General features: G+C 35.0%; 1 protein-coding gene across 1 annotated transcript in view; it reads left to right on the forward strand.

Moving 5' to 3' along the window:
- CAPZA2 (capping actin protein of muscle Z-line subunit alpha 2) overlaps positions 1 to 27,238 on the forward strand; it is a 56,373-nt gene that overhangs the window by 21,401 nt on the left and 7,734 nt on the right. The window contains 6 exon segments of the mRNA NM_001133451.1: positions 4,069 to 4,132; positions 8,861 to 8,912; positions 14,660 to 14,723; positions 20,057 to 20,263; positions 22,135 to 22,214; positions 26,100 to 26,178. Coding sequence (NP_001126923.1) covers positions 4,069 to 4,132; positions 8,861 to 8,912; positions 14,660 to 14,723; positions 20,057 to 20,263; positions 22,135 to 22,214; positions 26,100 to 26,178 — 546 coding nt within the window.

Below are 27,238 nucleotides of genomic sequence, written 5' to 3' on the forward strand. Positions count from 1 at the left end.
AAGATATTTACGTAATCATAATAGACTCCAGTGTATGTTTGGCATGCACAGTGGCCTATACCCTACTCTATCCTTGCCTTTTTAAAATTGCGATTTATACTTTACCTTTTAATAGTACTCTTAAATGTTTTAGAAGCAATATATTTTGAAAACACATAAAAATTTTTATTTTTTCAATTAGCATATAGTGAGTACTCTTTTTTGATGACTTTTAGCACATATATAGATCAATGTAATCACTACCAAAATCTAGATACATACTAGTACAGTTCCATCAACCCCAGAACTCTGTTTCTTTTTCCCCCCTCATTTCTCTGTTTGTAGTCACACCCTTCCCCTTCCCCACCCCTCAGCTTCTAGCAACCATCCATCTTTTCTTCATTGCTCTAATATTGTTTATTTGAGAATGTCATAGATAGTGAATACTATAGAGTTACTATGTAACCTTTTGAGATTGGCTTATTTCATTCAGCATAATGCTTTTGAGGTTCATTCCAGTTGTCACATATATTAATGGTTTGTTCGTTTTTATTGCTGAGTGATATTTCATTGTGTAGATATGCCATGGTTTATTTGTCTGTTCACCCATTTATGGACATTTGGGTGGTAGATTATTTCCAGTTTTGAGCAATTATGAATAAGTTTTTATATGAACATAAGTTTGCATTTCTGAAGGGTAGATACCTAGGAGTGGGATTGCTGTGTCCTATGGTGTGTGCTTGCTTAATTTTATAAGAAATGGCCAAACTGTTTTCCATACTGGTTGAATGATTTTGCATTTCCACAGAAATGTATGAGAGTTCCTGTTCTGCATCCTCACCAGCACTGGGTGTTATGTCCTTTTTATTTTAGCCATACTATTAGGTATGTAGTAGCATTTCGTGATTTCAATATTCATTTCTCTACTGACTAATGATATTAAGCATCTTTTTGTGCACTTACCTGTCTTATATATCCTCTTTGGCGGCGGAGTGTCTATTCAAGTCCTCTGCTTACTGTTTTCTTACTTTTGGAGTCTTGAGGGTACTTTATATATTCTGAATAAAAATCTTTTGTTGAATATGCAATTTGATAATATTTTCTCCAGTTTATAAACTTGTCTTTTCGTTCTCTTAACAGAACAGAAGTCTTCCACAGAGCAGGTTTTACATTTTGAATAAGTCCAGTTTACCAGTCTTCTTTTTGTTTTTGTTTTTTTTTAATGGATCATGGTTTTGGTATCATGTCTGTGTGTGAACAAAACACCTATTTTTTTTTCTGTTCTCCCACTCAGCACAACAATCAACACAGAACACTTCTGTGACCCAGTGTTTGGTGGGAAGAGGTGGGGGTCCCCCACCAAAAATCAAGCAATCAGTTCTACAGTGGACACCGCTGGGTGTCATGTAATTTAATTCCAATGCCATCTACCTGGAGCTACCTGGAGATAGTCACATCCCACAGGTGGAGGGCTGAGTCCCCAAGATTGCTCCTTCCCCCACTTCAGACACCAGTCGCAAGTCCAGGCATTTGGAACTTCTGACTGACCCGCTATAGATCCAGATTCTCACAACCCCCTTTTCGGGTTCAATAATTTGCTAGAGTGGCCCACAGAACTCAGGGAAATGCTTACTTACATTTACCAGTTTATTGTAAAGGATACAGATGAAGAGATGCATAGGGTGAGGTTTGGAGGAGGGGATCAGAGCCTCCATGCTCTCCCCAAGCACACTACCCTCCAGGAGCCGCCATGTGTTCAGCTCTTCCAAAGCTCTCCAAACCCTCTTTATGGGTTTTTATGGAGGCTTTATTATGTAGGCGTGATTGATTAAACCATTGGCGACTGGTAATAAACATAACCTTCAGCCCTTCTCCCCTCCCTGGAGTGGAAGTTAGGAGGTGGGTCAGAAGTCCCAGCCCTCTAATCTTGCCTCGTCTTTCAGTGACCAGCCCCACCCTGAAGCTATCAGTCAACATTAGTTTGGAACACTAAGAAGTTTGAAGCAGAATCTATGATTGTTGTCAGATACCAGATAGATAAAAAGATGATAAGATGATAACAAAAAATGGTATTTAAATTAGTGCTTACTAAGTACTTGAGATCATTTACTCTTCCCAAAAATTCTATGAGCTAGTTACTATTTTATATGCACTTTTTAGGTGAGATAGCTAAAGCAGAGGAGATTAGGTAACTGTCAGTCTGATTCCAGAACCTAAAGTTCTATTAATTACAAAATGCTGCTTCTCAAGTTCAAAACTACAAACATTCCCTTTGTCTTAAATAGACGTTTTCTAACGTTTTGAAGGCCTTGTCATAGATGTGACCTCTAACTAGGAACATCTTCATTCTAGCCATCTATACCTTTTTTCCATGTTTCTCTCCTCTGAAAACGGTATCTGTGCTTAGATACGTGTACATGCACACATAACACATATACAAACATAACACAGCCATTTCCTTTTATTTCCATTATTTTTAGTTTCTACATCAAAGCAATGATAGTGCTATCAAGGTGGTAGATATAAAAATAAACCAAGGCTTTGTTTTTGCCAAGGATGGTCCCTTCATACAGTGAATACTTGAATGTGCATAAAAATCACCTGGAAATGTTGTTTAAATGGTGTTTCCCAGGACCTGTCTCCAGGGATTCTGATTCAGTCAGTTGGTCTGGGGCCAATGAATTTGCATTTTTGACAAGGTGCTGCTGAGGGTGCTTGCCTAAGGACTACACTTTCAGGGACTCACTTTCATGGTACCTCAACTTATTCAGAGGTACCATGTAGTGTGATTGGATGGCTCCTATACATACTTAAGGTGCTTTCACTAAACTATTATGTTGGGCACATCATCTACCCTCTCAGATACATTTTCATTGGTGATTAATCTCTTTATCAAAATAGGCTTTATTCTCTTAAAATATGCCTGTTAGCACACCTGTTGATGTTTAATCTCCTACTTGTCTTTGAACTAAGATTTCCTAAGATCTGGTCAGGTCTCCTGTTAAACCTTTTGAACTTAGACTTTTCCTTTCTCCTTTTTTTCTACATGTTTTACTAATTTGTGAGTTTTTAATCAAATATGTATATCATTGTTCTTCATTTTATTTATACCTAAATGCGTCTTGTCTTCACACATAGAAAATTTTGTGATTGATTTTTTTTTCACTTTAGTTTAGAAGAAATAAAATTGCTTATAAGAAATTGTTGGCCAGGTGTACTGGCTCACGCCTGTAATCCCAGCACTTTGGGAGGCTGAGATGGGAGGATCCTTTGAGCTCAGGAGTTCAAGACCAGCCTGGATAACATAGTGAGATCCCTTCTCTATCAAAAATACAAAAAATGATCCAGGTGTGGTGGCATGTGCCTGTAGTCCCAGCTGCTCGGGAGATGGAGGTAGGAGGATGGCTTGAGCCCAGGAGGCAGGGGTTGCAGTGAGCCAAGATCACACCACTGCACTCCAGCCTGGTGACAGAGCAAGACCCTGCCTCCAAAAAATAAAATGAAATAAAATAAAATAGGCCAGATGTGGTGGCTCACACCTGTAATCCCAGCACTTTGGAAGACTGAGGCAGGCAGATTATTTGAGGTCAGAAGTTCAAGACCAGCTTGGCCAACATGGTGAAACCTCACCTCTACTAAAAATACAAAAAATTAACTGGGCGTGGTGGCACGCACCTGTAGTCCCAGCTATTTGGGAGGCTAAGGCAAGAGAATCACTTGAACCTAGGAGGCAGAAGTTGCAGTGAGCTGAGATTGTGCCACTGCACTCTAGCCTGGGTAACAGAGTGAGACTCCATCTCAAAAAATAAAAAATTAAATAAAACAAGAAATTGTTTATCCGTAGGCAGCTTTGAATCTTTATTCATTCAGTATTGTATATTTTATCTACATTCAGTCTGTATGTTGTGATTATATTAAATTATTGAAACAGTAGTGATCTTAAGGTGATTGAGTGAAAAAGTATCACTGTATTTAAAAATCTTAAGCCATTTTCAGTAGAGCTTTGAAATAGTATAATTTTGCATGTTTTGTGCTTATTTTAGCAGAAGCCTGTGATATGGAACATTTATATCTTTCTTTCTGTTTTAGGTGCGTATAGCAGCAAAATTCATCATTCATGCCCCTCCTGGAGAATTTAATGAGGTTTTTAATGGTGAGTGTTTGATTTAAAACACTAGGCTTGATATATTAAGTCCTCTTTTTAAAAGAAAACCAAAATAATCAAAATAAGCTAAGGAGAGTATGCAGAAAAATCTGTGTTTTCTGAATTACAATGAAAATATGTTAGTCTGGATTTTGTAATGGCTAGAATATAATGTATTTATTTATATATGATGATTCTGTTAGCAAATTAACCCTTTTAAAGCCTGAAATAAATTTTATTCATATCACTGACTAGAATATATTCTCATTCTGGGAAAGGAGAGTCTTTTTGGTAAATTGTTTTATTTAAGTAAAACTATAAATGCATATAGTAGATATTTCTTCAATAGAACTCTTAAATAGTTTAAAAAGACAACAGGCCAGGTGCAGTGGCTCACTCCTGTAATACCAGCACTTTGGGAAGATGAGGCAGGCAGGTCACTTGAGACCAGGAGTTCAAGACCAGCCTGGGCAGTATGGTGAAACCTTGTCTCTACCAAAAAAAAAAAAAAAAATTAGGTGTGGTGGCATGCACCTGTTTTGAGAGGCTGAGGTGGGGGGATCACTTGAGCTCAGGAGGTTGCAGAGAGCCGAGATCACACCCATTGCACTCTAGCCTGGGCAACAGAGTGAGACCCTATCTCAAAAAAACAAAAACAAAAAACATTTCATCATGACCATATATTTTTTGGAATTGTGAAAAGAATTTTTGTATTTCTTTTAAAGAAAATCCTATGAGATCAGTATGAATAGCCAAAAGAAAAAGGGAAAAAACATTTTCATCCTGCATAGAGCATGACAGCACATGTAAAAACAATTTGTTATTTAAATTATGTCTTGTAAATTACTTCACAGTATGCGTTCCTTTAAACTTCACTGGCAGACATTTTTATAATTATTCACCCATAGATCTGAAATTTAAACTGCTGTAAAGTCTTCTGGTTGCTATAGACTGTAACAATAGCTGCTCCTCAGCAGTAAGAACAACATGCCTGAAAGAAAAATGGCCTGTAGTGATCTCTTTATAAAACTTCTTAAGTAGTTAGAAGAATACATTACTTTCAAGTACTGTCTATAAATGTGCTGTTGTTTCTTCTTCATATATATTTGAACTTTACCGTGTCTTAAAAGTGAATTTACACAGAGCTCTTCAGTTTCAGTTTTTTAAACATTCTACTCCATAGTAAACTAGTTAAATGTTTTTTAAGAAGTTTAATCATTTTTTTTTCTTAGTATAAGATATAGGACTGGGCACTGTGGCTCACTCCTGTAATCCCAACACTTTGGGAGGCTGAGGCAGGAGGATTGCTTGAGGCCAGGTGTTTGCGACCAGCCTGGGCAACATAGTGAGACCCCCCATCTCTACCAAAAAAAAAAAAAAAAAGATATAATGGAATCTCACCTCAGAAAAGATTAGTTTTGAAAGTCAGAAAGTGAGGCAAAAGTTGTATAAAGTTAAAATTACCCTAGAAATCCCTGGGGTCATCCACAAACTACAATAATACATGATTTAGTGCATACAATTACATATGGCAGTTCTTATGCATTTTAAAATTTAACTACTGAGCTGTACTTAGAAGGCAGAATGGAAAATTGGCATTGTAAAAAAATCTGGAAATTAAAATCTGCTGTTTAATATAACTACAAAATCTCATATAGTGAACTGGGGGGTTGGAGAGAATTCAGAAGTACTTTTACTCCCTGTAAGATTTCACTTCTTTTTTAATATTCAGCTTCTGTAACCTACATATACATTAATACATTTGATGGTTGGGGGATTAAAGAGGATAGTCTCTTCCTCCTTAGGGTCAAAAAGTGGCATGTAACTTAAATTGATAATGGTGAGACTGCACTAAAGTCAGTAGCCTCCAAATTACAATTCACAGAGCCAAGAATAAATAGAATTTTAAGAAAAATTTTCTACATACTTTTCTTACCTTGAGTTAAATGCCCTGCATATTTAATCAGGAAAGTCCTAAAAGAATGTATGCATCCTAGAAATTGCTTTCCTAAGTCTCATTTAAAATTGACATTGAGTTAATATATTCTCTGTTGAGTTGTAGTAAATTTGGGCATTTAGGATGAGCCTATTAAATAGGCCTGAGTAGAGGGTAAGCTATGGAATAGAAGTGGGGATATAGGATTTATCTAATAAATTTTAACTGAAAGAATATTTAATAGTTAGATAAAAGGGTGGGCACAGTGGCTCATGCCTATAATGCCAGCACTTTGGGAGGCCAAGCCCAGTGGATCACCTGAGATCAGGAGTTCAAAACCAGCCTGGCCAACATGGTGAAACCCTGTCTCTACTTAAAAAAAAAAAAAAAAATATATATATATATATATATATATATATATACACACACAACAATTAGCCGGGTGTGGGTGGTGCATGCCTGGGAATCCAAGCTACTCATGAGGCTGAGGCAGGATAATTGCTCAAACCCAGGAGGCGGAGGTTGCATTGAATCGAGATTGCGCCACTGCACTCCAGCCTGGGTGATAGAGTGAGACTCCGTCTCAAAAAAAAAGAGTTAGAAAAGAATTAAATATTTGAAGGTAAATATGATATGAATGTGATTATTTTCTATTTTTATTGAAAACCACAGTGTCAGAATGATTCCAAAAAGAGCCACAAAATTTTAGAATTACAAAGTTAATAAAACCTTAACAGTTAGATGGTTCCCAAATGCTGTTTCCTAGGCTGACTGTGTTAGAATCATTGAAACATGGATTTCTGTTCTTCATTCTCAAACATCTCAGACATATAGTCATAGATCTGGACTATGGCTCTGAAATCTATATTCCTTAAGTCTCCTGTCCTCCACCCTGTGGTTTATGTGTTGCCTGACTTGGAGCCACAGCCTGATTTCTTCTTTAAGAGAAATATTTTATTCAAATTATCCTCTTTTTATTTCTTCTACTCTTCTTATGATAAAAGCATGGATTTATTATTTTTTTCCAGAGTAGAGCTAACTGACAAATAGATCTTGTTTTTCAATCATTTACCCATTTGGAACTGGAATAGGCATACTGTCCATGCAATATCACTGTTCATTATGTTTAAACTATTAATGATAAATTTATCAAATAGAACTTCCCACTTTGTGGGATAAAAATAACAGTAATTATACATTTCTCTATTTTTTAAAATACTTTTTTAGGCAGAAGCATCCATTGCTTAAAATTAGTTAATTTCAAAATTAAAATAGTATTATTTCAGTGGTTAGCAAAGGATATTGTTTTTTGTTTGTTTGTTTGTTTGTTTTGAGATGGAGTCTCGCTCTGTCACCCAGGATGGAGTGCAGTGGCGCGATCTCGGCTCACTGCAAGCTCCGCCTCCCGGGTTCATGCCATTCTCCTGCCTCAGCCTCCCGAGTAGCTGGGACTCTAGGTGCCCGCCACCATGCCTGGCTAGTTTTTTGTATTTTTGGTAGAGACGGGGTTTCACCGTGTTAGCCAGGACGGTCTTGATCTCCTGACGTCGTGATCCGCCCGCTTCGGCCTCCCAAAGTGCTGGGATTACAGGTGTGAGCCACCACACCCAGCCAGGATATTGTTTTTTAAATAAGGACCTGTTGCTGAAAAGAGGTGAGGTATGTGAATAGGCAGTGGGTTTTTTTTTTTGAAATGGCTTCATTGTAAAAATGATTCATAGTCATTGTAAACTTTCCAAAGTACAAAAAAGAATCTAAACATCACAAAAAATTCTACCTTCCAGTTCCCCATTGTTCAAATGAATTACTTCAAACATCTCTCAACTAACAAGTACATTTAACAATACATAAATATGATAATATACATACTAAATTTTTCTCTTCCTGTTTATTATATTACAAATGTATTTCCATGTTGGTAAATATTAAGTGTACATTATTTTTCATGGCTGCCTAGTTTCACACTCTATGTAAGAATTATAGTCTTTTTACATTTAACCAGTTTCTTAATGGAAGATATTTAGGTTGTTTGTGTTATTTTCATCTAATGAAAAATTAGAATACATTGTATTATTTACTTTATAATTGCAACTAAGTAAAATAGCCAGGTGCTTACGAAAAATAATGAAAGAAAATACACTAAGACTAGAAAAGAATTTGGTTTTTTGGTGAGAGCCGTATGTGACTTTTTTCTTTCATGTTTTACAAAGTGCTTGGATTTTTTTCAATAAAAATACTATTTTTGAAGTCACCTTCAAAAATAAGAATAATCCTAAATCTTTTCTGCAGACTTTAACATACCATATTTCCAGTGTAGCTTATCTCCCCTTTAGTTCCTTGGAGATACATTACATATAGCAGGGGTGTCCAATCTTTTGGGCACATTGGAAGAAGAAGAATTGTCTTGGGCCACACATAAAATACACTAACAATAGCTGATGAGCTTAAAAAAAAATCTCACGATGTTTTAGAGTTTACGAATTTGTGTTGGATCGCGTTCAGAGCTATCCTAGGCCATGGGTTGGACAAGCTTGGATTATAGTCTGCCTGCATTGACTATTAAGGGTGTAAACAAGTGTGTATTTCTATTTCATTCCCCTTCATATTTACTAACCAAAACCTTTTTTTTTTTTTTTTTAATACTACGGTATGTGTTTGGTTATTTTGGTAATGAGTGATATTTTGATCTTGCTTGTGTTTGGGGTGGGAGGTGTTAATACATCACCAAAACAATCTGCATTCATTACATTCTTGAAACATGTAACAATAATAATGTGGATAACATAGTAATTGTTTTGCAGATGTTCGGTTACTGCTTAATAATGACAATCTTCTCAGGGAAGGAGCAGCCCAGTAAGTATTATTTATTATACTAACCTAACTAAAATGACATGGGAAAATGAGAGATGTTTTAAAAGTGTGTGGGGGTTTTTTGTGGGTTTTTTTGTTTTGTTTTGAGATGGAGTCTCACTCTGTCGCCCAGGCTGGAGTTCAGTGGTGCGATCTCGGCTCACTGCAACCTCTGCCTCCCGGGTACAAGCGATTCTTCTGCCTCAGCTTCCCGAGTAGCTGAGACTACAGGCGCGCACCACCACGCCTGGCTAATTTTTGTATTTTTAGCAGAGACGGGGTTTTACCATATTGGCCAGGTTGGTCTTGAATTCCTGACCTCGTGATCCACCTGCCTCAGCCTCCCAGAGCTCTGGGATTACAGGCGTGAGCCACCGCACCCGGCCTAAAAGTGTTTTTAAAGTACTAATCTCTGACATAGATATTTGCACATCAAGTTCAAATGTGTATGATTTTATATATCCTAGCCAGGGTAGGAGAAAAATATTTTTTATCACAGAAGGGCTTAGAGGTACAACTATGACATGAAATTATTCACTGTGTGTCTAGCAGTGCCTTATACACTCAGTTAATACTGTATTTTGGCATTTGCAAAGTTGGAAGAAATTGTGGTTGCTACCATTTTTATGTAGATTTTGCATTTTCTTTTATGTTTGACCCTAATAGCTTTTGAGAGCTTTTAAAGTTGTGAGTTTATTTACTCATAAATGCCTAACGTAGTACCTGACACATACATGTACAATGAATTTTTGAGTTATTTAAAGAAGTAGGCAATTCTAAATCTTAATACATCGTCTTTGGACCAGTGACCACAGCCATGACTTTTCGCAGCTATCCTGCAATTTCGGAGAAATAATTGATTCTCTCCCTACTTCTCCCAAAATAAGGTCTAGAGACTGTTATTTTAGGCGTACCGATTCCCTACTCATTTGAAAATGATGAAGTAGTGCATTCTTTCTTACAAAGAAAGTTTAGTATCCATCCAGTCAGCTACTTTTCATCCTGGTATAATACCCAATATGTAAAATCCTGACTGATGGCTGGGTGCGGTGGCTCACGCATGTAATCCCAGCACTTTGGGAGGCCGAGGCAGGCGGATTACAAGGTCAAGAGATTGAGACTATCCTGACCAACATGATGAAATCCCGTCTCTACTAAAAATACAAAAATTAGCTGAGCATGGTGGCACATGCCTGTAGTCCCAGCTACCCGGGAGGCTGAGGCAGGAGAATCGCTTGAACCCAGGAGGCAGAGGTTGCAGCGAGCCGAGATGGTGCCACTGCACTCCAGCCTGGTGACAGAGCGAGACTCCGTCTCAAAAAAAAAAAAAAAATCTGACTGATAGGGAAAATTTCTCTGCTTTTATTGTTAGAACATTTGAAGGCTTTAAAAAATAAAAAATGGCCTTTATGAAGGTAGAGGTTCAACAGACTTGTGGGCATATCTGCTTTTGCTTGTGATTAAAATTTCTATTATTTATAGCCGCTTTTTAATTGTGGTAAAATACACATAAAACATACTATTTTACCTATTAAGTGTACAGATCAGTGGCTTTAATACATTTACATTGTTGTGTAATCATAGCCACCATCCATTTTCAGTACTTTTTTCATCTTTTCAAGCTGATACTTGAAAGCCCCGGGCAACCACCATTCAACTACCTATGAATTTGACAACCTAGGTACCTCTTATAAGTAGAATCATACAGCATTTGCCTTTTGTGACTGGTCTGTTTAACTTAGCCTAATATCTCCAAAGTTTATCCATGTTGTAGCATGTGTCAGAATTTCCTTCCTTTTTAGGCTGAATAATATTCCATTGTATGTGTATAGCACATTTTGTTTATCCGTTTATCTTCCAATGGACACTTGAGTTGCTTCCACCCATTAATTATATTAAAGTGCTTCATAGGAATCAGTGTAGTTTATCCTTTTGGTTTTAGTTAACAATTTATGAGTAAATGACCACTTGCTCCTAAATATTTTAAAGCTTATTGAAACTTTTTATATATTAAAGTAAGATTAATTTTCTTTATAATACTATAAAACATGTTGACAAAAGTCTTATGGATGCAAAGGAAACATACAGCATTTTTGAACAATACTTTCAAAGTAAGCTTTTCCTTTGTGTTCTCTATGTTAAATAAGTTGTGGGTTGTTTCATGTTGGTACAAAAATGAGTGGATTTTTTTTAAGTCAAGAAATGAGAAACTTGGTAAGTCAGAGTACTATTCATAATTATATAAATAGCATGAAATAGTTATATATTTGATTCAAGATACGTGAAAGTATGGGACTTTTATTTGTCCAAAGAATTATTGATCTGTTAATGATTGTTAGATTTAATTTAAATAAATTATATTTGCTGTAAGAGAAACTTGAAGATGAGCTACATTTCTCTTTTATTATAAACCAAATTTCTGGAACAGCTGTGATCCACACTTCATGTGCATTGTAACAGGAAATACATGATATTCTGATCTTTTAAGTGAACGATTATTTGAGGACATCAGTAATTGTGATAAAATATGATGCTTATAGTATGACCCTAAGAAAAAACTCATCAAAACCTTTACTAGAAACTTCAGATTTTCCTTGCATGTGGTTATAATCTCAGCAAATGTTTGCTTACTAGTAAAAACAAAACAAAAAAAATACTGAGTTTAATTAACTTCAGTAGTATGCAATTTCTCAAAACTCTGTATTTGCGTTCATGTTGTAGACATCTCTGAGTGTCTGTGAAGTACAGAATATATACTGTAAGTCACTGATTGACTTGACTTTAGAATGCTATTACTCTGGTTCACAGTGTCCTCTCTATGAAATAATTTCTGAGCAAAAGTAGTGTTACCCTGTTCTTTATCCCACTTAGTTCTGAATTACTTTTATCCTCAAAAGATAATAATTTGTTACCTGTCATTGAGGCCATCCAAAACTACGTAACAAAAGCTTAGAAGGCATTATAAAAACATTTAGAATGTGTTCCCCCAGTGGCAGTTTCACTAGAGTAAGTGTATAGCTATAGACTGTTTCTTTTTCACTTGCACTTTTTGATATTGAATTTCTTTTATACAGATACATCTTTCCCACATATATGTACGTTTCCTCCTTTCTTCCACCTTTGCCTTGTTGCTTTATCTCCTTTTTTTTCTTTGCCCTTTACCTTTTTTGTAGTGGGGAAAACATGACAATTATTCTTTAGAGTGGTTGTAATGGGACATCTTTACAAAAAGGTACCAACTAAGTATGTTTCAGAGCAAAATTAGGCATACTGAAGAGTTGGCATTGTCAAGTCAAGAACACTTTGAAACATCCAGAAATAGCTTTTTATTCAACAGACATTGCCAGACTTTGCTGTGATGATGAGATAAATAAGCCTTTTAGGGATTTTCCAGTGGAGAGTGAGACATGTTTAGTATCAGACCAAGTGAAACAAAATACAATAGAGGCATGTGAAAGGGCTTTATAACCCAAAGGAAGAAATTTTAAAGTTCTATTTAGAGGTGGTTTTTGAGCTGTTTTAAATGAACAGGATTTTAATAGTAAGAAAACTGATGTGGCTGAACTGAGGGAAGAGCATGGAGAAAAGTATAAGATACAACTTGATGGAAAGGGTATAAAAATCTAAATACAGTAACAGGTGACTTAGAAATTGATTGGGCCACAGAATTCTGCAAGAGCAGGGAGAACATTGTTTTTACCATGTCTAGTAGAATGCTTAGCTTATAGTAATAAGACCTCAGTAAGTATTTGCATAGATGGAGGGGTAGATGAATGAATGATGAGTGGGTGCATGAAGTGAGTTTTATGACCTGAAGAGACTGGAATTTATCTGGTCCAAACTACTGTTTTTATATCTATAAAGTAAGTGAGGTGGCCTGTACTGGTTAATGATATAGTTGAAGCAAAATTTGGATATTATCACTCCTAGATGAGTACCTTTTCCGCTGTACTGTGTAATTATCACCATTTAACTTATTTTGAGCCTTTAAGGTAAAATTTTAACCTATTTCATATTATTTGTCTCCTTTTCAGATTTCCTATTCTTCCTTTATCCCCTCCTCCCAAGTTAGAGGTGGATGGCGTTTTATGTTATGGGCAATAAAAGGCTTTCAGTCCAGCCTGGGCCCAAATTACTGTTTAAACTTATTTAAATATGACCTTACTGGAAAATGAATCCAAAATTCTAAGTGACTTAGTTGTAAACATACTTTTGGGATAAATCATTTAAGGATTAATAATCCCCTGGCTGTATTGAGTTTATTCTTAGGAAAATTAGTTTTCATGAATTAGGAAAATGAGAAGTGAATAGCTTCTTTTTTCTTTCTCACCCTCGTACACTTCTGTATTCAATGTCATCTTTTTTGAGCATGCAGTGTCAAGAATTTGACAGCTAATAATTTAATTCTACTTGGCTATTTTTACATTTATTAGTCTCCTATTAACTCATCAATAATGCTTTGTTCAACCAGGCTTTCCTTTCTAGAGGAGACTCAGGAGCTAATACCTGAAAATTCAGTGGACACCTGGCCATTCCGAATAATCTGGAAGTTTCCAAGTAGATTAGAGATATATTTCTGAGTCTGGAAATTCTCAATATCCTTTCTGTTAAGTGACAGTAATTTCCCAGATTGTAGATTTAATTTAAAAATACAATTTTTAGATAATATTTTATACCCTAGAGAATTTTTTCTACACATATATATGGTAATGTATTATTCTTTACTCTTATGGAGTAGATAGAGAGTAGCTTTATTCTTGGATCCATCTTGTCACCATTTCCTAGCTCACACTCTGCGGTTTTTAACCTTAGCAACTGCCTAACAGCTTTTTCTGGCTCTCGTTGCTCCACTGCCCAATTCATCATATACACTGCTGCCAAATTAATCTTCTTTAGAAGCACTTCTGTGTTCTCCTTTCTCAAAAAGCTTCTGTGACTCTGCTCTGTCTCCCAAATAAAGTAATTATTCCATCATTCAGAGCCTTTCAGTTCATTTCAGTAAATATAACTGAACACCCGCTATGTACCAGGCATTGAGCTTGGTGCTTTCTGTGATGTTGGACCTAACTTATTTTCTCAGGCATTTTGCTCATATGGTCACTCTGCTCTTTTCTGCCCATCCCTCCAATTTCCATAAACCAGATCCTATCCAGTTTTTCAAGTCAGTTTTTCAGCATCACAGTTATTAAGAAATTACCCCAATTCTCTTCTCTTCTCACTGTTGCCTCAACAGAATGTAATCTTTTTTTTTTTTTTTTAAGCATTCTTTGCAGTGCTTCATTGGTAATTCTCTTACTATGCTTCACACTTTGTGTTATGGTTATGTTTATCCATTTTCTCTTTTATTCACCTGTAGGCCTTTTGATCAGAGAATATATCTAAGTATTCTTTGCATCTCTCACAGCACCTAGTCTGTTTCCTGGTATACTAAATATATACTTGAATAATTGGGTGCATCTCTTATCAGTAACTAACCTTTATTTTTAGGGTCTTGAATGAAAAGGCCAGTTATATTTAGTGATTTAATTTTATTTTGCTAAACATTGAAAGCTGGACATCATTGTTCAGTTTTTAAAATAGCCATGTCGTTATTTGTAGTTAGTATAAGTTCAGTAATGGAGAATTACAATTTTATTTATTTTGCCGTGTGCAATATAGGAGGAGACTTTATTGATGGGTGAATTTTTTGACCATTGTTTTTAAAAACTATTAAATATATAATTAAGTAATTGCCATTTTCTTTTTTTTAGTGCATTTGCACAGTATAACTTGGACCAGTTTACTCCAGTAAAAATTGAAGGTTATGAAGATCAGGTATGTTTCATATAAACACAGTAGCTAGCTAGTCTTTGTTTTGTTTATAACCGTTAAGGTATCCTGCAAGAGCTGTGAAGTGGTATGCTGCAAGATAAAAAAATTATTCATATTTTAATCATAACCACTTATGGGCAAAGTAATTGAAGTTTTACTTTCTTTTGGTGATACCAGTAATACTGTTAGCAGAAAGTCCCTTTTAGAAATACTCAGATGTAATTCATTTAAGATTTTAGTAAATGATTACTTTAAATCTACTTTCTTATTTTTTTCTAGGAAAAAAATCAATCCCATATTAATCCAAAGTCTAGAATATATGTTAGTAGATTTATATCATAATTTGGTTGCTCTGAAATTCTGTAGTTCTTCATGTGAGTAATTTAGCATTTAGTGATTATTAAATCTCTTCTTTCCAAACTACAAGTTAGATTTGCTAAGCTAAGAAAAGCCACAAAAGGTCACTAGCTTTTTTTTTTTTTTGGTTTAGAGTTTCTAATAAATAGTGATTATATGAATGCATTTCATGCTTGCATGAAGGACATCTTATGTAAAACACTATGAAGAAGAACTTGTAGGTAGAACATAAGCGAAAGTGGTTAAGAAAGAATATAAGAGAAAGTTCTTAGTGGCTAATCATGTCAAAGCTTTTATTTGGCATTTCGTTATGTAATATGTAGTCATAGTTATGGGGGACAAGCAAAAACTAGGCTAGAAGGTGACTTGTAACTGAAGGGAAATTTTAAGCTTATTTATAGATATGTGTATGTATATACAAAGCTATGTAGAGTGTCATTGTATTAATCTGCAAAATTTATTTTATCTCAAGGGAAGATTTGGGTTTTTTTTTGCTTTTTCTTTACTACTATAAATAATGCCATATTAAACATCTTTGTACCTCTTATATTAACAATTATTTTTTGGGATAAATTGCTATAAGAAAATTTGCTGTGTCTTTTAAAAATGTTAGATAGCCTCCAAAGTCACTTTATGAACCTAGCATAATTTTAATATTAAATATTTAAAACTAAAAAGATAAAACAAAAAAGGTAAACAGTATACTAACTTCACATGGACTATAGATTTTAAAACTTCAAGTAAGATACTAACAAATAGGATTTAGAGATATATCCAAAGAATAATATACCAAAACTAAATAGAATTTTTACAGAAATGCAAAAATGGTTCCATGTAAGACAGATTGGTCTTACATATTAATAAATCAAAGAGAAAAATCTTATGATGTATCAATAGACAGTGAAAAGAGATTTGAGAAATTCAGTAGCCATTTTCTCATTAAAAATAAAATAAAAATTCTAGTAAAATAGAGAATCGAAGAAAACCTCTTAAATATGAAAGACTTTAACAAAAATTAATAGTAAATGTCATAAACTGAAACATTAAAACAATTTTAGTTAAAATGTAAAATTAGCTAGGTATGCGTGCTTATCAGCATTATCATTTATCATAAATGGAAATGTAGCAAATAAGACAACAACATGAGAACTTGTAAAATTTGGAAAAGAAAAGAAAATTTATTTGTGACATGATTTATATATTTAGGAATACCAAGAGATTCTAATAATATAACTCCCAACCAAAAAAAAAAAAGCTATTAGAATTAATAAAAGAATTTGGGGAGATGTCTGAATTTAAGGTAAGGATACAAAACTCATTAGTTGTCCTTTATTACAGCAAGTAAGGACCTGAAACTAGAAGTGGTGGGGGTCAGAGTGGGGCAGGGAATTCAATTTAAAATAATGGTAAAAGTTACAGATTAGGAATAAGCTTCATCAAAAAAAGGCATACGATTATGAAGAAAATAGTGACGGTCTTCTCAAGCAACAAAAGCAAAAACTGTCACATGGAATCTAATTAAAGAGCTTCTGCACAGCAAAGGATACTATCAACAGAGTAAACAGACAACCTACAGAATGGGAGACAAATTTTGCAAATTATGCCTCTGACAAAGGTTTAAATCCAGCATCTATAAAGAACTTAAATTTAAAAGATAAAAACAACCCCATTAAAAAGTGGGCAAAGGATATGAACAGACACTTTTCCAAAGCAGACATACTTGAGACCAAACAAGCGTTATGAGAAAAAAAGATCACCATCACTGATAATTAGACAAATGCAAATCAGAACCACAATGAGATACCATTTCAAACCAATCAGAATGGCTATTACTAGAAAGTCAAAAAATAACAGATGCTGGTGAGGTTACGGAGCAAAAGGAATGCTTATACACTGTTGGTGGGAGTGTATATTCAACTATTGTAGAAGATGGTGTGGTGATTCCTCAGAGATCTAAAAGCAGAATTACCATTTGACCCAGCAATCCCATTACAGATTATATACCCAAAGGAATAGAAATCATTCTATTATAAAGAAACATGCTCACATATGTTCATTACAGCACTATTCACAATAGCAAAGACATGGAATCAATCTAAATATCAGTGATGATAGACTAGGTGAAGAAAATGTGGCATATATACACCATAGAATACTATGCAGCCATGAAAAAGAACAAGCTTTATGTCCTTTGCAAGAACATGGATAGAGCTGAAGGCCATTATTCTTAGCAGACTAATAAAATATCTTAGCAGAAAATCAAATATCACATGTTCTCACTTATTAGTGGGAGATAATAATGAGAACACATGACACATAGAGGGGAACAAAACACACTGGGGCCTATCAGAGGGCGAAGGGTGGGAGGTGGGAGAGGATCAAGAAAAATAACTAATGGGTACTAGGCTTAATACCTGGGTGATGAAATAATCTGTGCAACACCCACACGACACAAGTTTACCTATATAATAAACCTGCACATGCACCCCTGAACTTTAAGAAAGAAAATAGTGATACTCTTCTTGAAACACATAAAACAGGATCTGACCAATGGAAAGGTGCTCTACATTCCATTCTTAGACAGAAAATTAAATTATTTTAAAAGTAATGTATGGATTTGATGAAATTTGAATTAGAATCCTGATCATTTTTTTTAATTGGTCAATATTTTCATAAAGTTTATGTGGAAAAAAAATACATGCTTGAAATAACCAAGAAATACATATATATATATATATATATATATATATATATATGAAAAAACCATTAAGCACAGTGAAGGAGAATTGCCTTACCAGATAGTACAAGTTGTTTTACAGCCAATGTTAAGTCAGTGTGGTGGTGTATGGAGTAGACAAAAAATCATTAGAGCAGCATAGAGAACCAGAATTTAGTCTCAGAATATATGAAAAATTTTATACAGATATTGGCATAACTGTTTTCTATAAGAAGAAAATTAAGTTGGACCTCTGTCACATACAGTATACAGAAATAGATTTCAGGTGGTTTTAAAATGTGAAAAGTGACTAACATTTTAGAAGAAAATCTGAGTCTACATGTGCAATACAGGGCTAGGGAGACCATCTTAAATAACACTGGATACCCAGGAAGTATAAAAGATGGACATTTTACTATAAATGTTTTTAACTGTAGAATTAAACCTATCTTAAAGAACTCTTATAAATTGATAAGAAAAAGACACTAGATAAAAATATTTTAATATATTTGCTCACAGAAGAGCAAATGACCCACAATTGTGAAAAGCCATACTTAGTTCTATCAGTAGTCAGTGGAATTAAAATGATATATTTTCTACCATCAGACTAAAAAAAGAGCTGCAATGCCTATCATTGGTGGTAATATGGGTGGAAACATACTCTCATATATGTGTAGAAATTTGGATTATCACAGGAGTATATATTAAAAATTATAATACCTGCTGTCCCTACCACCACTGCTTGGGAATTTATTCAATAGAAATAAAAGGATCCAATGGAAATAAAAACATCAGTATGTTAAAATATATGTACAGCAATACTCATTTCACCTTTTTTGTTGTTGTTATTGAGTCAGGGTCCTGCTCTGTCACCCAGGCTGGAGTGCAGTGACACAATCACAGCTCGCTGCAGCCTCAGTCTCCTGAGCTGAGTAGCTGGGACTACAGGCTCATGCCACCACAACTGACTAATTTAAAAAAATTTTTTGTAGAGATGGGGTCTTACTATGTTGCCCGGGCTGGTCTCAACCTCCTGAGCTGAAGCTATCCTGCCCCCTTGGCCTCCCAAAGCACTAGGATTACAGGCATGAGCTACCATGCCCAGTCTTATTTCACCATTTTTAATGTGTTCCTCCTTTCCCCGAAAAAGGAAACAGCCCAGAAATAAAGAGATGGCACATCAGTAGTGGATTGGCAGACTAAATTATGTTATAATCACATCAAGGGACATTATGCAGCCATTTAAAAGAATGGTGAGAAATGTATCAGTTGACTTTGAGGGATTTCCATAGGATGTTTATGTTGAAAGAAGCCAGATGCAGAGAAGGGTGTGTGTGTGTGTGTGTGTGTGTGTGTATATACGTACACACACACATTTTCATTGCATTCTTATAAAATAATGACCAGTCGCTTCTTGGCCTTTTGGCTAAGATCAGTGTAGTAAAATAATGACCAAAAAATTCTGTGTGTATGCAAATATAGACATGTGTATATCTTTATCTGTAAGATTTTATGACTATGAAAAAAATTTAGAAAGGTATATCCTGTGTTGTTAGCATGATATATATCAGAGGGATGGTTAAGTCCCGACATAGCTAAGAAGTCAAAGACTGGAAGAATTACAAGAGAAGGAAAAGGGGAAATTTTTTAAATAAAGCACAGAATATCAGATTATACATTATGCATTGTGGATGTATAATTTAAATTTATGTAAATGAAGTATGTTTTTAAACATTTGGAAGTCAATTAAAATCAGTTGTCAATGTAGTTTTTAAGAAGCAAGAAACAGATACGTCAGAGTAGGTAAGACTGTGGGCCCAGAGGCAAGGTGGGGGACACACCGAAGAGGATTTGCACCAGACCAAAGCCATTCAGGTAACCAACCTGATTGGAGGTTCTCACAAGTTCTGTAGTTCTGAGGAACTGGAGTCTGATATCAGACATTGTAAACTGTTAGAGTTCTCAAAGCAGAAAACTCACCAAACCCACTTGAACAGTGTTTTTAGAGGTTGCATTTTTTTTCACCAGTAGCTGGAAGTTATATTGGGAGAGAATCTGATCTGCACTGAATGAGAGTAATGTCATTGTCTGTATAGTCAACTCATTTGAAGTATTAATAGTCGTACCATATGGTTAAAATATATGCTTGGAGTAGGATTGTTTTATAGTTTTAAGGAAGAAGCTTAAATTAGTGTAATTATGATGTATCAATACTGAAATGCTGTTTTTTTATTTTTTTTCTAAATTCATTCCATCATCAAAGGTATTGATAACAGAACATGGCGACTTGGGAAATGGAAAGTTTTTGGATCCAAAGAACAGAATCTGTTTTAAATTTGATCACTTAAGGAAGGAGGCAACTGATCCAAGACCCTGTGAAGTAGAAAATGCAGTTGAATCATGGAGAACTTCAGTAGAAACTGCTCTGAGAGCTTACGTAAAAGAACATTACCCAAATGGAGTCTGCACTGTAAGTCATCAGTAGCAGCTTTGTGTGTGTTTTGTGTAAATGTGAGTCTTTAGCGTCTCTTAAAATTTACGGTAACTTACAGAATTGACATTGTATAATTTGTCATTTTTTTCCTTAAATATTTCTAAGAATGTTTACTATTTTTTCAAGAAATTCTGGATAATAAATAGATATATTAGGATGGCTTAAAATAGAGAAATAGTTGTACCTTGATTTAAATCCATGTAGAAATTCTAATACATTGATTAAAGGAGCATGATATGGTGAGATTCTGTAATCTTATGTTGATGACTCGTCTCAGATCAAACTTACTTTTATTAAGTCAGAAATCTTAGAACAAATAAAATTACTTGGAAGTAAAATTATGTGTTTATGTATTTTACAGTTACATTTCTTGTGTTTTTTGTGTGGTTCTTTCATAGGTTCAACCTATTTTTATATTTTCAAGAAATATATGGCTGGGCACAGTGGCTCACGCCTGTAATCCCAGCACTTTGGGAGGCCGAGGCAGGTGGATCACCTGAGGTCAGGAGTTCAAGACCAGCCTGGCCAACATGGTGAAATCCTGTCTCTACTTAAAAAAAAAAATACAACAATTAGCCGGGCGTGGTAGCGCGTGCCTGTAGTCCCAGCTCCTCGGGAGGCTGAGGCAGAATTGCTTGAACCCAGGAGGCAGAGGTTGCAGTGAGCTGAGATTGCGCCACTCCACTCCAGCCCAGGCAACAGAGTGAGACTCTGTCTCAAAAAAAAAAAAAAAAAGAAAAGAAAAGAAAAAAAAAGAAATACAAAATATGGTAGTAGGATTATATTTCTTTTTTAAAAATTTCATAATATTATTTGTACCCTGACAGGCTTTTTTAGCACCCCAAGTTTGTGCTTCAGTGGCCTTTTCCATTGCCAGAGTGATCTTTTGAAATGCAAATCAGGTCATTAAAATTCCCTGCTTGAAATCCTTCAGAGATTTCCCATTGCCTGGACTTAAGAGTCCAGGCTTTTGAAGGTGGCTTAAAGGCCCTGTGGACCACGTGGCCTCTGCTTACCCCTCCAACCTAACTCTACCATATATCCTAGTTTATACCTGCTTTTTCAACGTAATTATTAATATCACCGGTAGCATACCCCATTTCTTTCTTGGAAGTTTCCTGGTTAGGACAAAAATTCATATGGTCTGCTTAAGTATCTAGCTCTCTAATTATTTGAGAAGTATTGCAACATAACCTCAAATATCTTATGTATTACTTGAATTATAATTTGTTCATCAGGATTATTTTGGAGGAATAACGAGAGTAAGGGAGTACTTGTTAGAGAGTCCTCATTTGTCCTAGAGGATTGAAAGGCACAAATTAATTATTACTTTTAAAGCAGTAGGCAAGAGGTGAAATAACATTGTGATACATCACAGGCATTCTCTTAACGACCTTTCTCACTTATAAGTAAGTTAATTTATTCCAGTACTTTTAAGTGACTAGAGAAACAGCAGCCCCTAAGATTGTGAAGTGAACAAAGGTGATAATCACAAGCTAGGTCCAGTTTTCACTTGCATGGAAAAAGCTAGATTAGCATCTGTATGTTTAAAATAAATTATCTACTTATGAAAGTAGATTATCTAGAATGTTCGTGAATATTTCAGAGTACAATTAATTTTAATGAATTGTATTTTAGTGTCCCCTTTTGTGGTCCACTAATAATTTGATTAGGCATAAATATTTGAGAACATGTTTTTCTAGCTACTATATTGGAATGATGGCCTACTTTGTATTTTATGTGTTCTTGTCAAAGTACTGTACAATTTGCAGTATTTTATAGATTTTTAAAGTTGGACATTCCATGGCCCTAAATTCATTCTTATGCTTATTTTCTTTGCCAATAAGGTGTATGGCAAAAAAATAGATGGACAGCAAACCATTATTGCATGCATAGAAAGCCATCAGTTCCAAGCAAAAAACTTTTGGTAAGTTAAAATTTTGGATATTGGGGAGTTTTGGCATTGTTTTAAGTCTTTGTAGTTCTTGCTTTAGTGATTTGGGCTACACCTTGTTTGTTTATGGTTAAGAACAATTTAGAGATGCTATAAAATTTTAGCCTTTTGATATAAGGAAGGTAAATTTGCTCAACAGCCTAATCACTAAAGGTAGTGGTAAATCCGTTGACATTCAGTGAAAAGAGTATGGGACTAGCAAACAGCATCCTGAGGGAGCATGTGTGCTTGTGAGAACACCAGTTGGCAATCCATATGCTCATTCTGTGAAGGGGCTGTTCCTGAATGAAACTTATATGGAGGAGAACAAAGATAATTATAGAGCAAAAAATGATACTGCTTTTGTGAACTTTGTGACTCTGAAGTAGAGGATTGCTTTGTACTTGGTTAGCCAATGTGAGGAAATAATGACATGTTTTATACAATGAGGAAGGTTACAATCATGCCTTGTAATTTTGTGTACAAATAATTCCATTATTCCTTATAAACGTCAAGCCCTCAGGAGCACTGATTTACTGTACTGGTCTTGGACCTTTGACAAGTTGTTGGTCCTTTTTATTCTTAGACAAGACTATTTCTGAGCACCTGTTATAAAATTCTGAGGTTAAGACTTTACAAGTCCATAATTGAATGAAATCTTTACATTTTTCCCTGTTTTACATGCTGAGGTCACCAGAATAAGTATGGTCATAATATTTACCTTTTAGTATATTAGCCTTTGACTTACTAGCCAAGTTGGTTGGTGGTGCTATTAAGGGTAAAGTAACAGGTAACCCCTGTGGGCCAGTTGGGTTCATGGCCCAAGGTTGCTCCACTGCTTAGCCATCTCAGAAATAAATGCAGGGTTGCAAGGTTAACCAAGAATATTTGGAGGAATGCAGATCCATCATCACTGAAGGAAAATCAATGCCATATGTAAACGTATGCCTTAATGACTAGCCACAGTTCCCTAAAGGTTCTGTCATATAGAGTTACTTTTATGGACTTAATTAAGTGTAGTTTCTCTATGTTGGGTCTAAAATCTTGTAGCATTAATCTAGAATCCTGAAACAATCAATATTCATAAAATTATTACTAATTTATGTTATTTATGCCAGGAAACACTAATAAAATCAATCTTGTTGAGATGGAACTACTATTAGAAGAAAATTCTTTTTTACTACGTTCTTCTTTATAATACATTGGAGATGTTATAATAAGTTTACTAATTTGTCTTTTTAAAATCTAATTCCTTTGAGCTTTAACATATATAAAATGAAGAAAGTGTCTGTCCTTGAGTTTTATTTTCTTTTTAGAGACAGAGTCTTGCTGTGTTGCCCAGACTGGTCTCAAATTCCAGGGCTCAAGTGATTCTCCTGCCTCTGGCTCCCAAGTAGCTGGAACTACAGGTTCACATGGTGCCCAACTTGTCATTGAATTTTCTATTCTTACTATTTCACTTTACAAGGGTAATTTTTCCTAAGCCATCACTATGAGCATTGTATCACTTAAGTTAATGGCTTTCACTTTCTGGAAAAAAATGTATTTTATATGCTTTGATATGATTTTTCCAAAGTGATAATATCATGGCACAATAGTCTCAGTAAAATCTAAGTAGTTAATACAAAGAACTATACTTCAAGCCAGGCATCTGTAATCCCAGCACTTTTGGAGACCAAGGTAGGAGGATGGCCAGAGGCCAGGAGTTCAAGAAACCTGGGCAACATAGTACGACCCCACCTCTAGAAAAAGAAAAAAAAATTAGCCAGGCATGGTGGTGCATGCCTATAGTCCTAGCTACTTGGGAGGCTGAGGCAAGAGGATCTCTTGAGCCCAAGAGTTCAAGCCTGCAGTGAGCTATAATCACGCCACTGCACTTCAGTCTGGGTGACAAAGCAAGACCCTATCTCTAGAAGAAAAAAAAAAAAGAAATATACTTCAATTCATCTAAAATATAGGTAGAGTAAAAATCAGAAGCAACTAGTCTTAGATGTTTCTTAGATTTCAGTAGAGACCTTCTCTTCTTTGTCTCTACCATTTCTCCAGGGTCTAGCAGTATTAGGGGCTTAATATAAATGTTTGTTGAGTGAATTCATATTTGTAATTACAGAGTTAATAAAAGAGAGGGGCAGAATATAATTAAAGGCTAGGACATATTGGCCATTTACTCTACTAATAAAAGAGTACTATCTACTCAGTGTCATTTACTGTTACTATAGTAATTAATGCCTCTAGAAGAATCTTTTGAAATAGTTCTCAAATTGGTACCACTACTTGGTTTGGAATTTTTTTTTTTCTTTTCATAATCAATGGTTATATAAATGTATATTGTCCTAGTCAGTATTGTATATGCTAAGGACTCACTAGTTGGCTTGGCACTAATACCTCAATAAAAGGAATACTTCTTTTGGAATCATGAAACAAAAGTGAATAAACCTCCAAGTTATTTTTCCAACCAACCTTCTTTGAAAAATCTTGGATGAGTCACTCAAAACAAGACATGTTATAAAATTATCTTTTATTTTGTAGAACATATACATTGTTCTAATAATAATTTCCAAATATTCAGTGTAACTGTAAGTATGAGAATACAGGTTGAATATCTCTTATCCAAAATGCTTGGGACCAGAAGTCTTTTGGATTTCAAATTTTTAAATATTTACATCATACTTACCGGTTTAACATCCCTAATTCAAAAATTCAAAATTCAGAATGCTCCAATAATCGTTTCCTTTGAGCATCATGTCAGTGCTCAAAAAGTTGCAGATTTTGAAGCATTTCAGATTTTTGAATTAGGAAGACTTAACTTGTACTATCATTCTATAGACTTTATGATTGGGTAGACTGCATGAATATTGAACCCAGAAATCATTGTCTAGCAGAAGCCAGTATAGTGATTAATTACCCTGTGACTATTATATAATGTTCAAAAAAGCTAACATATTAGAATGTCCATAGCGTGCAGAGAGCAGAGACAAAAAGAAAAGTTACCCTGAAAAGTTTGTCAGAAAAATAGAATATCAGAAGCTAAACTACTCATCCAGAATTTTGTCAAAAAAGAAAAATAAGATAAAATTCACTGGTAGACAAAAAGTAGTAACGTACCAGTTTGTAATTTCTCAGTTTCGAACCATGAATATGTATTTGTATACCAAAAATCATTTCAGGAGCAGAGAAGGAGGATATGCCTTTTATATGGAGACTTTAAACATAAAATTGGAAAACTAAAAAAAAAAAACTCATGTTAATAAGTATAGTCCTTTATTTCCAGATATCAAAACCTCCTTAAGAGTGTTGTATAACATTTACTAGCCATTCTTTTTAAATTGTATGGTACTTTGTATCATTCAGTAGATGTTAAACTACACTGAGTGTATTTATAAAAGCCCCTGTTAATCTAAACATTTATTCCATTTATTTTGGAAATATAAGTGGTTCGATTGAAGAAGTAGCTTAAAATTTATCTCCACAGTAGCTTATGACTTAGAACTTTGTATTGGTTTTTGTTTTGTTTTTTTTTTTTAAGGCTAGTCAAGTGGAGATGGAACAAAAACTGTAACTGATTGTGATCAATTAGTGGCAAACAGCACTGCACACACACCAGCGTGAATTGTATTTTAAGCCTTAGCTTTAGAATTCTGGCATTAAATCCATTATGTAAGTTCTTTCTTATCAGTAGGGTGAAAATTAAATTAAATATATATCATAACTGGACTTAACCTTTTGATTATTTTTGACTATTTCAGTGATTAAAAATTTAATGTCCAGTATTCATCCCCCACACTCTCTCATACTGTAGCATGAAATATAATCTGAAACTTAAAATTGATTCAAATTATTTTCCCTACCTTATTTACAGCTGCTGTTTTTATTTTTAAGGAATGGTCGTTGGAGGTCAGAATGGAAGTTTACAATTACTCCTTCAACCACTCAAGTGGTTGGCATCTTGAAAATTCAGGTATGAAAAAGAATTTGTTTACTGATCTTTAGATGATTCTGAACAGAGAAACAACTAATTCCTAAGTTTACATTTTCATAGTATATCATATACATTTCTTTTTCAGGTCTTTGTTTTGGGGTAATGGGAAAAACAATAGTGCTGTTTTAAATCTTTTAAATAACCTGGAAATTTATTCCCTAGTCATCAAAAATCTGCAAGGATAGCTGACAGATTATAAAACACAGCTAAAATTAGATGCTGCCATTTGGTCTGCTCTTCAGATACAATTTGTTCATGCAGGCATCTTCTGAGTTTGAGTTGTGTACTTCTCTCCTCTGAATTGGGTGGAGTGGGGTGAAGTATCATATTAATATATGCATGTGTGTAGTTGTATAAATATATTGTATGCATGTATTAACATGTGTATGTATTGGCCGGGCGCGGTGGCTCACCCCTGTAATCCCAACACTTTGGGAGGCCAAGGTGGGTGGATCACAAGGTCAGGAGATCAAGACCATCCTGGCTAACACAGTGAAACCCCGTCTCTACTAAAAATACAAAAAATTAGCCGAGCATGGTGGCATGTGCCTGTAGTCCCAGCTACTCAGGAGGCTGAGGCAGGAGAGTCGCTTGAACCCAGGAGGCGGAAGTTGCAGTGAGCCAAGATTGCGCCACTGCACTCCAGCCTGGGCGACAGAGCAAGACTCTGTCTCAAAAAAAGAAAAAAAAAAAAAAAAAGCATATGTGATTGTTTGAAGATTTAGTTAATATGGCTAAAAGGGTTAGAACAGAGACAGACACCAAGTATTCGATGAATGGTAGTCATTATTGTCAGCATTATTCTTCCTTCACTTAGGCCTCAGTGGCGCTTACCTGGATAATTACAGCAGTTTTAAAATGGTGCCCCTTGTAGGACCAAAGCTTATTGAGAGCAAGGATTGTCTGATTCACAGTACAATCCAGCATTTAGCATAGTACTGTATGACTGTTATTTTGTTGAATTGGTGGACTCTTTGGCATTCACACTGCCATCAAAAAGATAGTTTTTTAAATTTAAATGTGGATATGTTACTTGACT

Source organism: Pongo abelii, chromosome 6, assembly GCF_028885655.2.
Source record: "Pongo abelii isolate AG06213 chromosome 6, NHGRI_mPonAbe1-v2.0_pri, whole genome shotgun sequence".
NCBI classification, from domain to species: domain Eukaryota; kingdom Metazoa; phylum Chordata; class Mammalia; order Primates; family Hominidae; genus Pongo; species Pongo abelii.